Here is a 14,177-nt window from a genome sequence, read left to right on the forward strand (position 1 = left end):
AGGAGGGCTGGACTGATAACTAGAATCATAACATACTCTTGGCAGACTAGCAGGCAGAGCCAGGCCGAGCCGGGCACTGTGAGGCAGGAAGTAAGTGAAGGGTCAGGAATACAGGTGGGGGCTGTATCGCTCCTCAGCGAGGGCTCAGGAGACAGGAGCTGAATCTGGTGTCCGGGCCCTTTTGAGGCCTGGAAACGGGGACTTTTCAATGAAATACCGTGCACACTGAGAAACGTGGCAACGTAGCTTTACATAGGCCTAATACTCGTAGTTTTCACGAGAACTGGAAACTGGCATACTAGAGATGGACACAACTATAATTGCGTCTTTAACCAATCACGGGGGATACATATGCATATTAATCATGCACATGCAACATAAGATGGGGAACACGTAGGGACACAGAACATGGCAAAATTTACTTTTCCACACAACTATGAGCCTAGGCTGCTTGGTACTACCATTTGTGAAAGGTATGATGTTGGCAATACACCATTTTCAAATATGTCCAGTTCTTCGAGATCATTTTTAACTTTCTCTCTCAAATAGAAATAGCTAACACATACAAGTCTCCCATAAATGTCCAAAGTTAAGTACCTTTTAATTCCAAGAGCTTCTCCTGAAGTGAGGCATCTTCTCCAATGCTCTGCAAAGTCTTCTCCACAACGTCATCTTTCTTAGGCTTCAAAATCTTCACTTCATCACACCTGAGAATCAGAGAGCAACACTGTAGATGACATTTAAACTTTACACCTGAGTAGTGTTTGGGGGTAAGGGTTTAGTGTTTCTATGCTATGAGATAATTAAGTGAAAAAGAAGAGAAATGTGAGAACAGAAATTCTCTACCATGAGATACCTGAGGGTTATCTGAAGCATACCAGGTGGTAAGCATTCATCTTTTCTGAAGACACAAATTGAGGAGGACGAATGGACATGCATGGATGCTAATGAGATGAATGCATACCTTCTAAGGTGCAACAAGAAATGGAGCTGGAGTTTGTGTAGTATCTTTTGCTTGGTGAGCATCTCTCTGTATCAGTGTAATAGGAAGATATGAGAGTGTTCTATGAGGACTTAGAGTTGGCTGTCACAGATGAAAGCAGAGGCTGGGCTTGTACATCTACTGCTCTTGCTGGGGGTTTTACAACTATGTAATAGGATTCTTGAGGGTGACTAGAAGGAACACTTATGCGGCAAGGATGGGATGACTTGTATGTAATGCAAAGAAAAGTGAAGCTTGAAGGTAGAGATGATCTGGGCTCAGACCAGTACTTTCACCTCTCGGTTAGACTACTGCAACGGTCTGTATGCTGGGCTAAATAAAGCTGCCCTTCACAAACTGCAGATGGTACAACATGCCGCAGCCAGGCTTGCTCTAGGTTGGACAAAAAGAGCTTCAGCCTCTGCCGCGCTAAATGCATTACACTGGCTCCCAATACAAAAGCGTATTTTGTTCAAAGTTCTGACAATCTCCTTTAAAGCCTTTCACCATCAAGGCCCAGCCTACTTACAAAAATACTTCAAACAATGCCATCCTGTACGTGAACTGAGATCTTCATCATCTAATCTGCTTACCGTCCCAAAATTCAGACTGATAACGAAAGGTGGCAAATCCCTATCTGTGATCGGCACGAAAGCATGGAACAAACTTCCTCAATCTCTTCGTGCCGCTAACACAGAAGTTAGTTTCAGAAAACAACAAAAAACATGGATCTACTCACTACCAGACAAACTATGCCAAACCTTAATATGATCCTGTCTCCTCTCTTGTACGGTCTAGTTTTTTCATCTGCTAGACTCAGGAAGTCTCAGCGCCAAGATACTCTTCGGAGTGATAGTGCGCTATACAAGAACCCATAACATGAACATGAACATGAACCATCAGAACCTGAAATTTACAAGTGTCTGTGTTGTGAAAACCCACAAGTGCCATGTTTCAGGCTCTGAAGTTAGGCTGACTATCAACAGTACCCACAGTTCTCCATCCAGTGTAGTGTATATCAACTCTGCAACTATATATTGTACAGCAAACACAAAGACAAAATATATATGGCAACACCTACCACGAGCAGCACAACTTACAGTAAGTGGCCAAGAATGGTGTAGCCCTTTTATTTTTTTATTATATAAATTTAGTATTTATTCAGGTTTCAATATTACTGTTATTTTTTAAGAGTACATACAACTTAGGGGCTGTGGGAACCTTGATGGCATTGCTGCATCCAGGCAGGGTTCACACACCTGGACATGAGTCCTGACTCTAAGGTGGTAGGGTGAAAAAGGGTCCATAATTCCTTCCTGTAAGTTATTTGATAAACATATGTGGTCCCTTTGGGACATCCATGCATGATCTAGTGTATCAGGGGATGATCTACCTGTCCCCCATTGGTTCATACTCCCTTTTTACCAGGATTTGTGGACACAGCACTGAGCCTTAGAATGGCGCTTGCAACATAGATTTTCTACCAATCAGAGCTTTGGGGTAAGTGAACCGCAAACCCGAATTGGACAGTGGGAGTTAAAAGTTCACTAATCCAATGGGGTTACGTGGATAGTCTGTGAACAAAGATTCAAGGAGTTTCTACAGATTTACCGTCCAAATATCTCTAACTTTTAACCAAGTAACTATAGCTCCCACTGCTGTCCTGCACAGTGTTGACATTAATGATGTCAGTGGCAGTGATAATCTCAATAATATCACAACACATGTCTGAGTGATAGAATATGTGAGGTAATTAGCAGTGCAGCGTGGCAAGGGCTCAAGTTATCGTGAATTTAGTGCGAAAGTTATAGGTATTTGAGATAATTATAACTGATGAATTTCAGTGGTTTTGTTTCTTTAAAATGGTATATTTTAACTTACGTTCTCAACAATGAGAACGTCGCTTTAACATAAGGTAAGATGTCCATTGCTGTGATGGCAAAGGGTTGGAAGTAGAGCCTTGGCCTGTGACCAGGGGCTCCGCCTTTCTCCCTGGAGGGGCCCAACTCCCCACTGAGCATGGCCTTCGGCTGTGGAAGGTTGTGGTTGAGCACAGTGCCTTGCTTCTGGCCAATCCATGCACCCAACCTCCCACAGGCACCCATCCCCTCACTGTGCATAGGCTTCGGCATGCATAATGTGAGTATGGGTGCAGGTTGTGGTCTGAGGCTGGACGGCATGAGTTTGGGTGAAAGGGCTGGCCTGCAGACAGATCCTACGCCCTGCCTAAAGTAGTCGCGCACAGCTGACTGTTTGTAACAATACAAAGGATGTTACTTTCAGTAAGGCAGACATATTGTCTTTGCCAAAAAGTCACCAATAATAATAATCAAATGTGTACTTCATAAATTCAAACATTGTAATGATTAATAAAAGTGATTGTCATACAATATTTTCATCAAAACCTTTTATCAAATAACATTAACTTGTCTTTGAACCTTTCTTTTAAAATCTTTCATGGTGCAAAGGGAAACCATACAACCAACCTCAAGAGGTTCCAGAGCCCGAGTTGAAGACCATACAGCCTTAGCTTGGTGTGCTTTAAAAAAAAAAAGTAAGCTCTCAATGGCCCAGGAGACTTATTGTTTAGGTCTCGCCTATGCAGGGCACATGCGCTACTAGGAGAGATACCTGTAGGCATCACCACAGCTTTCCAGGCAAAAACGTGCATGCGTTGCATTGCTTGCAATGCAACGTGTGCACATCTTGGCGATTTCCTTGCGGGAGCGTGCAGCACCATATGGTCGCACACAGCCGCAAGAAAATCGCGCAGGCACTGTCCCCCTGTTGCCGCACGAGGCGCGCACTTTTTTTTTTACAGATAATCGCTTTCACGGCCGCGCGGCTTTACTGCTGCGCGGCCAATGCTTGTTATACTGTTAAGAATCGGCAACAATAGGTCAAGCAGACATACACGTTGTCGAGGCAGAGCGGAAGCGTACGGCCTCCAAAGACAACAAGCACACAATTAGGAATTTGCGTTCGAACAGGGAGTTTCACCTCAATTCCTCGAAGTGATTACAAGCCACTAAAACAAATATAAAATGGGGTGTCTTTTGGGGTAACCACATCAACATTTAGATGAATGAGTCCTGCATGGAAGCAAATCAAGATAACCACCTATTCCTCCATCGCCGTGTACTGCGACAAAAGACCTCTTGGGGTTGTTCGCGGTCTCACAAAAACTACAAGCGCGACCACCCAATCTTAAATCCCTCGGACTGATTCCTATACAGTTGACGTTGACGCTGTCTGGGACGCCACAGCACCCCTCACCCACCTCAAAATCAGCTATTAAATTCAAGACGTGTTTACCTGTCTCACCGCGATACAGGAGCCTCCTCTCACCGTCAGACGCTGGTTTTCGCTAGTCGTCTACAGAAATTCTGCGCCGGTTCAATTTGAAGTTCTGACATCTCAACCTGCCAATAGCTGTGCGATAAGTCACCATTGTATGTTGTCCCTCGCTAGCATCTTTGGGAAATGTAGTTCGCCAATCACGCTGCTGGGGCTAGAGGCATTACAACGAAACTACAAATCCCAACACAGAACGGGACGGAAAGCTTTCACCCCGGCCAGTAGGTGCCTTCAATAGTTTTGAAAACAGACGAATATGTAGCTAAATTACTACATGAATGTCAAAACATCAAGCTGTTTTAGACTATCAAAGAAAACCTACGCAAATCATTGCGCTCTCTATAAGTAGAAGAAATAAGAAATCCATGTTTCAAAAGGAAGAATTTTTAAAGGGCGCGGGAGACATTACATTTTGGTGGAGGGGGTGGGAGGATGTTTAGACAGACTTGGGGAGAGCTGAGCCAGCCGTCTGTCTTAGCTCTAAAAGCCGAAACCTTAGCCGAACCTTCAAGGCAAACAAGCATTGGCATAGCCAATAGGTCTCGCTTTTGGGACCTTATAAGTAGTTAGTTATGAAGCACAAAATCCTTGTTTCAATAACATCAACTGTTGCCTGGCTAAAAACGTATAAGGTCCCAAAGGCGAGACCTATTGGATCTGCTAATGCTTGTTTTTATTGCAGCCTCCTACAACATAAAAAAATGTTTTGTGGTGCCTTAGACTCTTCTGTGGCACAAAAGCAGTAAGAAAATATCCACGTTATTCAAACCCAAGGGTATTATGATGTGATTCTTTAAATTATTTTGTCATTTGAGATGTCATCAGTGATGTCACTGACTATGTCATGAGTGTTGTAATATGTTGTTATTGTTATTGTTAGTGTGGGTTTATATAGCGCCAACTCACCGGCAGGTCTCAGGGCGCTTTTGACCACAAAACATAACAGCCTAATCAGCGACGGGGAAAAGAGTGGAAGTTATACTGGGCTTAGCGCTGCTCTGAACAAGATGGTCTTTAGGATCTTCCTAAAGTGGAGCCTGTTTCCATCCTTGCGAAGAGCCTCAGGCAGTTTATTCCAGATCCTAGGCAGCAGGGCCGAAAAAGATCTTCCACCTTTTGTAGCCAATTTAAACCGAGGACACACAAGGAGGACATAAGCAGTTCTTTGCGGGATCGTAATTTATAGTTAGCTTAGGTAACTGTAACTGCTGAATTTTACTGGTTTTGTCCAAGGGAAATCTGAGCCTAACTGTAACGTCTGTGTAACCTTTTTTTTTTCTGTGAATTTCTAAGATTTTTCAAAATATATTTAATAACTATAATGTACCTTTAGCCTTTCTTTTTTTAAGTGAATTTCTATGTTCTTTTAACTGGTAGTCACGTTTGCATAGATGGAGAAAGGGGGCAGGCCTCTGACTAGCTCGCAGGAATCCTGCTGTAAGGGACTTACTGGAGGTAACAGGAGGGCTTCTTGGCCCCCAACATAATAAAAATAATCATAATAATAATAATCCATATTTATAAAGAGCGAACATATCACCCAAGGTGTTTGGGGACTTTGGCGAGATTAAGTGAGCTATTACTCAGAGCCATATGGTGCTGAGCTGAGCTGCCACTGGGGATTCAGTCCTGAACCCAGTGCTCTGGAGTCAGATGCTCTGGCCACTGCGCCACACCTCACCCTCTGCATCCACAAGGACTTAATTACCCAACCAGTATTGTGCAAGGAGGCGCATTTGTGGAGTGGTTGAAAAAGGGGGCGGGTCTCCAAAGTTCTCTCATCATTTCCACTGTGTAAGACTTACTGGAGGTAAGAGGAGTGGTAGTTGGCCCCCAGGACCCTCAGCAGCCAAGGGGACTTCACCACCCCCACCAACAGTGTACCAGGAGGCATGCTTGCCGACTAGTAGAGAAAGGGGGTATGACCTCCAAAGACCTCTTCGAAATCCTGCTGTGTGGGACTTACTGGAGGCAGCAGGAGAGCTTGTTGGCCCCCAAGGACCCCCTGCAGCCAAAGTGTCTACATTTCCCAACCAGCAGTGCACCAGCAGTGCACCAGCAGGTGTGTTGGCGGAGTGGTAGAGAAAAGGGGAGTGGCCTCCTGTGACTTGGCAGTCCTTTTTAAGAAAAAAGATTTTTTTTTTAGGGGAGGCGGAGGGGGGCTGCATGGCCCTCCTTCCTAGGGTCAATTTAGACTGCAGGGACCACATCCCCCGGCGCCATGCCTTTTTTAAATGGGTGTGCTGTGCGGCCCACCTCTCTGGGCTGATTTTTGCCCCAGGGAACCCATGTCCCGGGACCTGACCTTTTGAAAAAATAGTCAAACATTTAAAAGGAGGGGGTCCAACGGCCCCCCATCTCGGGATGATTTTCGACTCGGGGACCCATTCCCCTGGGGCCCACCCTCTAGTGTGGGTGCCCTACCACACCCTGGGCAACAGGAGGGGTAGTTAGCCCCTAAGGACATCCTTGGAGACCTATTACCACTCTTGTCACTTCCAGTAAGTCACAAATAGCGGGATTGCTAAGAGGTCTTCAGATGCCACAACCCCTTTCTCCAACACTCTGCAAACAAGCCTCCTGGCGTGCTATTGATTGGGGGGTGAAGTTCACTTTACTCTTGAGGGGCTTGGCGGAGAAGAAGCCCTCCTGGAACCTCCTGTAAGTCCTGCACAGCGGGATTCCTGAGAGCTGGTCTGAGGCTACACCATGTAATTGTAAAAAATAAGAAATACCATATTAATTAACTGCTGTATAGTATAATTATTTGAACTTAAAAAGAGTGCTGGAAAAACAAATTGACAAACATAAGTGAACTTACCTCCTTAAAATGTTTTTCACATCCTAGAGAGAAATGAAGAAAGAAGAGAAGGTAAATATGCAAACATGCATACACTGAAGCATTCATTTCTATTGTAGATTGGCCCTGATCTGTGATTGGAGGAAATGAACCATCTAAATATCAGAGAATACAATATAAACAACATATCTTCAACATTTAACACTTTTATTTTTCTGACTAATAGTCGTTTAGTCTCAGAACAACCTGACCATATCAGATCAGGCAAACCTGCAATAAATACCAACGGTGGATCCGTGCACAATGGGAGTTTACTCAGGTTTCCTTTAAATCCTTTGTGACCATCAGGCTATCATGCACATTTAAATTTTAAGAGCATTATGAGAATTGTTCATGAGCATTTTGATGTAGAAGTAGAGAATTCTACCTTTCTAGGTGTGGGCTGTACAAAGTCTGGCAGAGGCAGTGCAGACAGGACAAGAAGTGAGTCAGGGCAGGGTTGCTGCACTGACAACTACTTTAATGGAATGTCTTTGTTGTTTAAACTACACTAACTATACTTTAAGACACATGTAGAGGGTGATATGGTTAGAGGACTGGTAATGTGGCTCATATGGCAAGCAATTCAAGCAAAATTAACAAAAGAGGGAGGTAGAGTAGTTGAAGTAGGATTCTTACTCCACAGACTTGTATGCATAAACAAAAGGAATCCTACCAGGAGAGGAGTGCTGCCCATAAAGGGTATGGGAGCACTTAGTGTTTGGTAAAATACCCCTCACACACCAAAAGGCCCCTTGGTGTCATGCTTCATCATCGGGGTCTTCGCACCCCTCTAACGGGATGCGGCGTGCTGCGACCTACGACTACGCGGGAGCACTGGTAAATGACTATGTGTGGTGTGTGTGGTGCAAGTGATAAGGATGATAATGTGAGTGGTGGTAGGTAGTGAACCACCTGGAACAAACCATTTAGCACAGTTGCCCTGTAAAAGAAAAGAAAAGAAAAAGAAAAGAAAAGAAAAGAAAAGAAAAGAAAAGAAAAGAAAAGAAAAGAAAAGAAAAAGAGAGTCCTTTTCTTTTACAGGGCAACTGTGCTAAATGGTTTGTTCCAGGTGACTGCACCTGTAGAACGACCCATACCTTGGGTGACCATCCTTTTGTTTTCTTTTAAGGTGGGGAAGTTGTGCTCCAGTCCTGAAGAAGGAGCGCAAGCTCCGAAACATGTCGACGCACACATGAGGTACTGTTCATTATCACGACAGACTTTACCTCGCACTTCACTTCTTTTAATAGTGCCAGCCCGAGGTCTTGAATGAAAAAAAATTTCACCTACGAGCCAGGTACTTTTTAACTCTTCACTACTTACCACCACTCCTCTCCTGGTAGGATTCCTTTTGTTTATGCAAGCAATTCAAGCAACCACAATTGTATGTATACAGCTCCTGCTTGTCACGGTGCTTTACGCCCCATATGACAAACTGAATGCTTTTCACTAATAATACTCAAAGCTATACAAAGACACCCACAGACCTGCTGCAGTTTAGGCCACCCAGTTCTTGGCCCAACACTAACATTTCCTTGCATACCTGAACATCACTGCTAAGAGCTTGTTGGCCTGACTACAGAACTTGTAATCAAATTAGTAATACACAGTTTAGTAACAGAAATACCCTCGGTCCAGATCGGTTCCCTCTCAAATATTTTTATAATGTTTGCAACTCAACTGGTTGCCCCTCTAGCTGCAATATAAACAGAAACCCTCCAGACAGGCATTCTCCCCTGTCCCCCATTTGTTCCTCCTAGTATCAATATCCAAATTGATTGAGATCCAAAAAGAAGTGTGGCAGGTGGAGGGGGCACACGGGGGGAGCATGGGAGGGGAGCACGGGGGAAGTTTGATAATAATTTTCAAAAAAAAGGAAGACTTACCTTAAGCTGCCGGCCGCCTCCCGTGCCTCTGTCTTCTTAGTCCCAGCAGTCCTTGGGAAAGCATCACAGATTCCCTGTCAGTGGCATAACAAAACTTGAGGGGGCCCCACTGCAAAGTACATGGAGGGGGCCCCCCATTCTTTGCATCAGTCAAGAGCTCTCAGGCCAGCGACCCGCCATACCGCAGGGGCTCACCCCAGCCATAAAAAAGGATTCTGGTTCCTCCAATGGTCACAACCGCCCTTTCATTGGGCAATTTACATACATCAGTAAATACTGATGCTGCGCCCTCCAGCAAAGTTACATAACACTGCATCCAGCCGGCCCACCAAACACATCTTCCTACTTGATGACCCACCTTCAAGCGAAGCCCGCTCAGTTAACCACCTCCAAACACAGATCACTGCCTTCGTGCATGCTATTAATGAATCCATTAACTCTACTCTCACCCCTACATAACCTGGAGTATGCTTTTCCACCCGCCTTAAAAACCACCCCTCGGAAGGCATTGCGAACCTGTGACCATCGCCCACTGCTCCCCTGGGTTGTGGGAGCAAAGCTCCTAGGGTTTAGGTGAGGGCTAATGGGGAAACAAAGTCGCACAAAAGGTGCACCCTCAGCGGCACTGAGGCGGCCGGGTGCAGAGTGCTGTTTCGACGTCGGGCACCCTGTTGTTTTCAATGGAGAACCTCCGGTTTGCAAAAGCACTGCAGGCAGGGAGACAAAGGACTTCTGGGTGTACCACCACTTCGAGAGGTAAGTTGGGAAGTTAAGGGTTGGTTAGGCACACTTGGTTTGGGCACACAAAGCCGTGGGGCGTCGAGTGCAGGGTGCCGTTTGGAGTCGGATCTTCTTACCAGCTCCTGGTCACTGTTAGGGGGCCTTCTGGATTTAGACTGCAGGCGTCGGCATAGAGGCTTGAGGCAGGTCAGTTGGTCGCCGGATCTCGGTTCAGGATCGCTGGGGTGACCTCCTCATGGTGTTTTTCCATTTGAGCGTCGGCTGGGTTCGCCAGGTGCAGAGTGGGCTGGATTCGCCATCTCCGGCTGCTGCCAGAGGTAGCAGTTGAACAAATCCGGTGTTCACGGGAGAAGCAGTCTTTGGGAGTGAAGGAAAACAGGTCCTCTGGTATTTTTGAGGTTGCTTCCTGCAGGACACACTGGGATTTGGCAGGAGCAAGTTCGAGGGGAGACAGGCATGTAGGACTGGGACTAAGTCAGTGGGCTTCTTCCTCTTGTTAGCTGGCTGCACGACTGTTCGGTCCTTCTTCTTTTCTTCTTGTCATTTCTGGATCTGAGGAAGCAAGGTTCAGGGTGCCCCCAAAATACTATATTTAGGGGCGTTACAGGTAGGTAGCGGGCAGGGACCAATGCGTCCCTTCCCTGGGGTGTGTACACCCCCTATTGTGCCACCCTCAAGTGGGAGGGGGCACAAGCCTGTCCCTGTTTGGTTGGGTCCCCAATCCTCAAGATGGCGGCGACTCAGAGTTGTGCTTCGCCTCGCCTCCCCCACCTGAGGGGTGGAGCTGGAAGAGGTGGGCACACCTCTCTTCCTCACTTGTTTTTCCCGCCGGTTCTCCTGCCCAAAGTGGGGGGCAGAACCAGTGGGGACTAGTTGCTGAAAGCAGCGAGTGGTCTGGGGAAGCTCACAAAGGTGGCAACCCTTTGAAGCTTCCCCTTCGTGAAAATCTGCCCATCCTGTGGGAGGAGGCTTGGCACCTCGTCCCAGGATGTGCATTGTTTCAGGCCCCCTGCTCTCGACCCAGGGGTCCAGAAACATGTCTGGCGGTGGCAACCTAAGCAGCCACTCAATCAGGTCACTAGAGGTGGGTTCATTTTCAGGGGCATCTTTGAGATTCCCTCTGTGTGCATTTTTCATTAAATCCACACTGGCATCAGTGTGGGTTTAATGTGCTGTGAAGTTTGATACCAAACGTCTCAGTTTTCAGTGTAGCCATTATATTGCTGTGGAGTTCGTAACGACAAACTCCCAACACCATATACTCTTAATGGCAGCACTGCACTTACAATGTCTAAGAAGGGACTTAGACACTGTAGGGGTACATGGCTCATGCACCTGTGCCCTCACCACTGTTATAGTGCACCCAACTAGAGGGGTGACTGATCTATGCCAGGGCAGTGGGTTGTAGGCATGGCACACGGGGATGTGAGCCATGTCGATTCTTCACTTTGTTCTGCACCATAACATGCAGCCTGCAAAGGCAGTGTATGAGTGTAGTGGTATAGGACCTCTAAGGGTGGCACAATAAGTGCTGCAGCCCTTAGAGGCCTTCTCTGGTCACAGTGCCCTGGGTACCTGTGGTACCATTTACGAGGGGCTGACCTGTGAACGGAGATGCAAATTGGGTTTGTTTTGAGGAAAGAACACAGGTCCTGGGAACATGATTGGAAGGGACCCAGGACACACCTAGTAAAAGTGCATCAGTAGTCTGGCAAAAAGTGGGGGTTACTGCAACAGAAACCCACTTTCCTACACTTCCCCGATCTCTTAAACGCGATGCGGTAAATTTCGTTATGCAGTAGAGCTGCCTGTGTGGTAGTCCTGTAATGAATGTCCCTTTTCTATGACCACAACATTTTGCCGTATTTCCATAGTATGTCCATAAAGTTAGGTCTTGCGAGAATTTGTTGAAGGCGAGCGCCATGCACCGGCGGCCCTACGATGTCAGCTGTTCCAAGTGTGACATCTGCAAGGACTTTTTCCTGACCGGAGCTAGGGGCTTGAGAAGGGCACCGGAACTCTGGAGTGGGTGATGTGACCCGCGGGGAGCAATCGGCAAAAACAGCCGCTCTGAATGGAGGAGCCAGGATCTAAGATTCCAACACGATGACACCACATGGCTGAAGAGCCCAATTTAATTGCTGTTCTGTTGCTGGGGGAATGGAAATAAGGATGAGTAAGTATTAAAGGAAGTCTGTTTCCAGGCTGATTCCTACTTGTTTTCTTCAAAACTGTCACATGGAGGTAATAGCTACTTTCAGCAGCAGACATACCGGAATGAAAACAAAAACATTAATTGAGAAAGTCCTGTAACGCCTGTGACCTAGGTGTATTGGCAACATCTTACCTGTGTCAAAGCATTGATTTCTTCAGATGCAAGATAGATATATAGCTGCACTGAGTAGGGGTGTTACATTGAGTAATTGCTAAATGAGTGATAACGGTTTTCCGAAAGCGTCACTGTACCCAGGTGACATTGTATTGATACCGCACAATACACTCTCGGAATGCATAGACATCACCTCCCCTTCCCTTACTGCCATGAATTATTGCTCCTCCGAGGGGTAACGCTTCCAGTCATCTCTCGTAGTTCCACCTGTTACTGTGGTCAGACACCTCGCTGCCATCCAACACCTGTTGGCCCTCCTGCAGTCCTCAATGCTCCTCTTTTCACTAGAGTCTATCGAGAGGCATGGTCTAACAGTCTACAACATTTCCTGATCCAGCCTCTCAAATTCAGGCCTCTGCCTGCTGGTCGCAGGCCTTTGAGGCACAATTTACACACACACACACAGAAGAGGCCTCAGGTTCCCGTTCGTCCAGCAGGTGTTGTATTAATGCACCTACAGACCTTTCTCCGCAGACAAACTGATTGCGCTGAGGGTCTAGGTGCCTACCGTGGCACAGGGAGCTGTGGCCTAACTCTAGAGTGGGAGCATCAGAGGCACCACTGGACACACTGCTTCAGGCTCGAATCTCCCCTCCTCACACTCCTGGCTAAATGGACGAAACACTTCAGCCCAGGGCAGTCTAGACCACATAGCCCTAAAACATGTTAGATCCCTGTTGCACCATACCTCAGACAGAAGATCACTGCGGAGGCACTAGAGGGTAGGTCACTGAATCTTACTGTGATTTTAGCATCCCAGAAACGGACTGATTACTCATAGATGAAAGCAGCTCTTTTTGGAAGGTTTAATCTGACCACAGATTAGCATTTAAAAACAACTTTGCAGCATTTCTACACAGATTAAGGACACATTATGGGAGGCCTGATTGGACCTTAAAAGAAGTGGCACTTTTAAAGTACAAGATTAAGTGTAAACTGGCGCAGGCAAAACTCTGAGTTCTGCAGAGAGCATCCTATGTATTTATTTTGTAGAGCTACATTAACAAGTAGCTGATGGAAAAGTGCTTGGCGCTTGCAGGTTTGCAAGGACACCTGGCAGGCTGGTCACCATGAGGGTGCAGAGGAATACACCTCAATTAGAGCACATTTTCACACTGATTCCCTCATAGATGGCAAGGTTTCAGATTGGTAAGTGTGACGTTCTCATAAGTTAACTGTAATATTGGGTGACATTCACACTGTCCAACCCTGCTCAGTTTTCAGTAGCCTGCTGTTAGCGCACTTTAGTTCAGTGACTTTCTTAGAGTTTCTAGTTGCTCAAATGGGCGAAATTTCTAATATTAATATCTTTCCCTCCTCTTCTTTGCTTGATTTTGCTCAGGAGAAAGTGTCACTCATAGTCGTTGAAATGTCACTCATAATTACACTGAAATTATGAAAATGTCACACATTGCAATCTGAAACCTTGCCAGCTATGCTAAGTCTCCCACACACAGCACATTTGAACATCTCATAATTCCATCCCACACAATTCTCTATAAATAATGTAACCCTACAACATTTCATACCACATAATTACAATCGTAAAAATTAAAAAACACATATTTCCACTTCACTCCATACCACATAATTCCACATCACATAATAACAATCCACACAACTTAATACCACTCTAAACCACATAATTCCACTCCACTCAACACAATTCAACTACACATAATTCTACTTGAACCTATATAATTATACTTCACACAACATATTTACACTCCACTCCAAAAACCATAATTACCCTCCACAAAATACAACTCTGCAACATGCTGCATAATTCCACTCCGCACAATTATACACCACAGCATGCCACATAATTCCATTCGGCACACAATTCCACAATTCATCCCATACAATTCATCACACAACACAATTACACTCCACATAATACCACTCAGCACCACATAATTTACCTCCACATAATTATGCTCTACTCCATATTGCATAAATACACTCCACATAAATCCAGTC

At 45.7% G+C, this 14,177-nt stretch overlaps 1 protein-coding gene across 1 annotated transcript in view; it reads right to left on the reverse strand.

The window, feature by feature from the left end:
• LOC144754108 (E3 ubiquitin-protein ligase TRIM39-like) overlaps positions 1–14,177 on the reverse strand; it is a 416,694-nt gene that overhangs the window by 175,174 nt on the left and 227,343 nt on the right. The window contains exons 4-5 of the mRNA XM_078641673.1: positions 7,161–7,183; positions 598–707 (exon numbers count right to left, since the gene is read on the reverse strand). Of these exons, the coding sequence (XP_078497799.1) occupies positions 598–707; positions 7,161–7,183 (133 nt within the window). The remainder of the gene's footprint in view (positions 1–597; positions 708–7,160; positions 7,184–14,177) is intronic.

Source organism: Lissotriton helveticus, chromosome 5_1 (assembly GCF_964261635.1).
Source record: "Lissotriton helveticus chromosome 5_1, aLisHel1.1, whole genome shotgun sequence".
Taxonomy (NCBI): domain Eukaryota; kingdom Metazoa; phylum Chordata; class Amphibia; order Caudata; family Salamandridae; genus Lissotriton; species Lissotriton helveticus.